The 2,295-nt window shown below is 47.1% G+C and overlaps 1 protein-coding gene across 1 annotated transcript; it reads left to right on the top strand.

Annotated features, from left to right (window-relative positions):
• The first annotated feature begins 785 nt into the window (after nucleotides 1-785).
• Nucleotides 786-1,952, top strand: LOC134240337 (uncharacterized). The gene is made up of 2 exons (XM_062722437.1): nucleotides 786-846; nucleotides 1,152-1,952. Exons 1-2 carry the CDS (start codon nucleotides 817-819, stop codon nucleotides 1,950-1,952), a joined length of 831 nt encoding a protein of 276 aa, XP_062578421.1. The 5' UTR covers nucleotides 786-816.
• Nucleotides 1,953-2,295: the final 343 nt, after the last annotated feature.

The raw sequence follows: 2,295 nt of genomic DNA, 5'->3' as shown, positions 1-2,295 counted from the left end.
GAGTTTTAGAGGTGAGATCAATATCATGCTGACTCAGAGACCGCAAGTTTTAGAGGTGAGATCAATATCGTGCTGACTCAGAGACCGCGAGTTTTAGAGGTGAGATCAATATCATGGTGACTCAGAGACCGCGAGTTTTAGAGGTGAGATCAATATCATGGTGACTCAGAAACCGCGAGTTTTAGAGGTGAGATCAATATCATGGTGACTCAGAGACCGCGAGTTTTAGAGGTGAGATCAGTATCATGGTGACTCAGAGACCTCGAGTTTAGAGGTGAGATCAATATCATATTGACTCAGAGACCGCGAGTTTTAGAGGTGAGATCAATATCATGCTGACTCAGAGACCGCGAGTTTTAGAGGTGAGATCAATATCATGCTGACTCAGAGACCGCGAGTTTTAGAGGTGAGATCAATATCATGCTGACTCAGAGACCGCGAGTTTTAGAGGTGAGATCAATATCATGTTGACTCAGAGACCGCGAGTTTAAGAGGTGAGATCAATATCATGGTGACTCAGAGACCTGGAGTTTTAGAGGTGAGATCAATATCATGGTGACTCAGAGACCGCGAGTTTTAGAGGTGAGATCAATATCATGGTGACTCAGAGACCGCGAGTTTTAGAGGTGAGATCAATATCATGCTGACTCAGAGACCGCGAGTTTTAGAGGTGAGATCAATATCATGGTGACTCAGAGACGGCGAGTTTTAGAGGTGAGATCAATATCATGCTGTCTCAGAGACCACGAGTTTTAGCGGTGAGATCAATATCATGGTGACTCAGAGACCGCGAGTTTTAGAGGTGAGATCAATATCATGGTGACTCAGAGACCGCGAGTTTTAGAGGTGAGATCAATATCATGCTGTCTCAGAGACCTCGAGTTTTAGAGGTGAGATCGATATCATGGTGACTCAGAGACCTCGAGTTGTAGAGGTGAGATCGATATCCCAATCATTAAGCATTTAAGATCCTTCCTTACTTAATCCTCTTTGTGTCAGGTGATGTAAATCTAGCTACACAGTCTCTCTTCCCACCATTGATTTCACTCTTCTCCATGATGGCTGTCTCTTTCATGGTGTCTTAATTTCTTTGACCTGCCCCAGGGATGTCAACATTTCAGCAAAACCTAAAAGTTTTATAAATTTTTCAGGAAGTGGAGAATATTCTGCATCATGTGGTGCTACGTAACAGAATCCGACAGGAACTGTCCACCAAACAGCAGGCTCTGGAGGCGTGGTGTCAGAATCCACTAGGAACTGTCCACCAAACAACAGGCTCTGGAGGCGTGGTGTCAGAATCCACCAGGAACTGTCCACCAAACAGCAGGCTCTGGAGGCGTGGCGTCAGAATCCACCAGGAACTGTCCACCAAACAACAGGCTCTGGAGGCGTGGTGTCAGAATCCACCAGGAACTGTCCACCAAACAACAGGCTCTGGAGGCGTGGTGTCAGAATCCACCAGGAACTGTCCACCAAACAGCAGGCTCTGGAGGCGTGGTGTCAGAATCCGCCAGGAACTGTCCACCAAACAACAGGCTCTGGAGGCGTGGTGTCAGAATCCGCCAGGAACTGTCCACCAAACAGCAGGCTCTGGAGGCGTGGTGTCAGAATCCACCAGGAACTGTCCACCAAACAGCAGGCTCTGGAGGCGTGGTGTCAGAATCCACCAGGAACTGTCCACCAAACAGCAGGCTCTGGAGGCGTGGTGTCAGAATCCACCAGGAACTGTCCACCAAACAGCAGGCTCTGGAGGTGTGGTGTCAGAATCCACCAGGAACTGTCCACCAAACAACAGGCTCTGGAGGTGTGGTGTCAGAATCCACCAGGAACTGTCCACCAAACAGCAGGCTCTGGAGGCGTGGTGTCAGAATCCACCAGGAACTGTCCACCAAACAGCAGGCTCTGGAGGCGTTGTGTCAGGTGATCGAGGTTCTGCTGACCGCGTGTCCTGAGGACCTACTTACCGCTGAGGACAGACTGTTCTGTTTGAGCTGCTACAGGAACTACAGACAAAGGTAGAACAACATTTGTATGTCTTGTTTACCAACTCAAAGGTATTGGGTATTAACCTCCCAGAAAATGAACATCTAACCAATGCTAACATTGGACCAAATGTCATTTCTTTACCAAAGGTTAAAGTGTAAGTCTTGCTAATATAATTATATGAGACTTGAATTGTATGAAGAAAGGTAACATTCCTTTTAATCTTTTCACAGATATTTTTGTTGACAGATTGGTTGGGGGGGGGGGGTGGAGAACAAATATGTTTGGTTTTAGGGAAAGAAAAAGTTGTGA

Source organism: Saccostrea cucullata, unplaced genomic scaffold (genome assembly GCF_032062105.1).
Source record: "Saccostrea cucullata isolate Sc308-1 unplaced genomic scaffold, CSIRO_AGI_Scuc_v1 ctg17170, whole genome shotgun sequence".
Classification (NCBI taxonomy): domain Eukaryota; kingdom Metazoa; phylum Mollusca; class Bivalvia; order Ostreida; family Ostreidae; genus Saccostrea; species Saccostrea cuccullata.
This window is presented reverse-complemented; position numbering and strand designations above follow the sequence as displayed.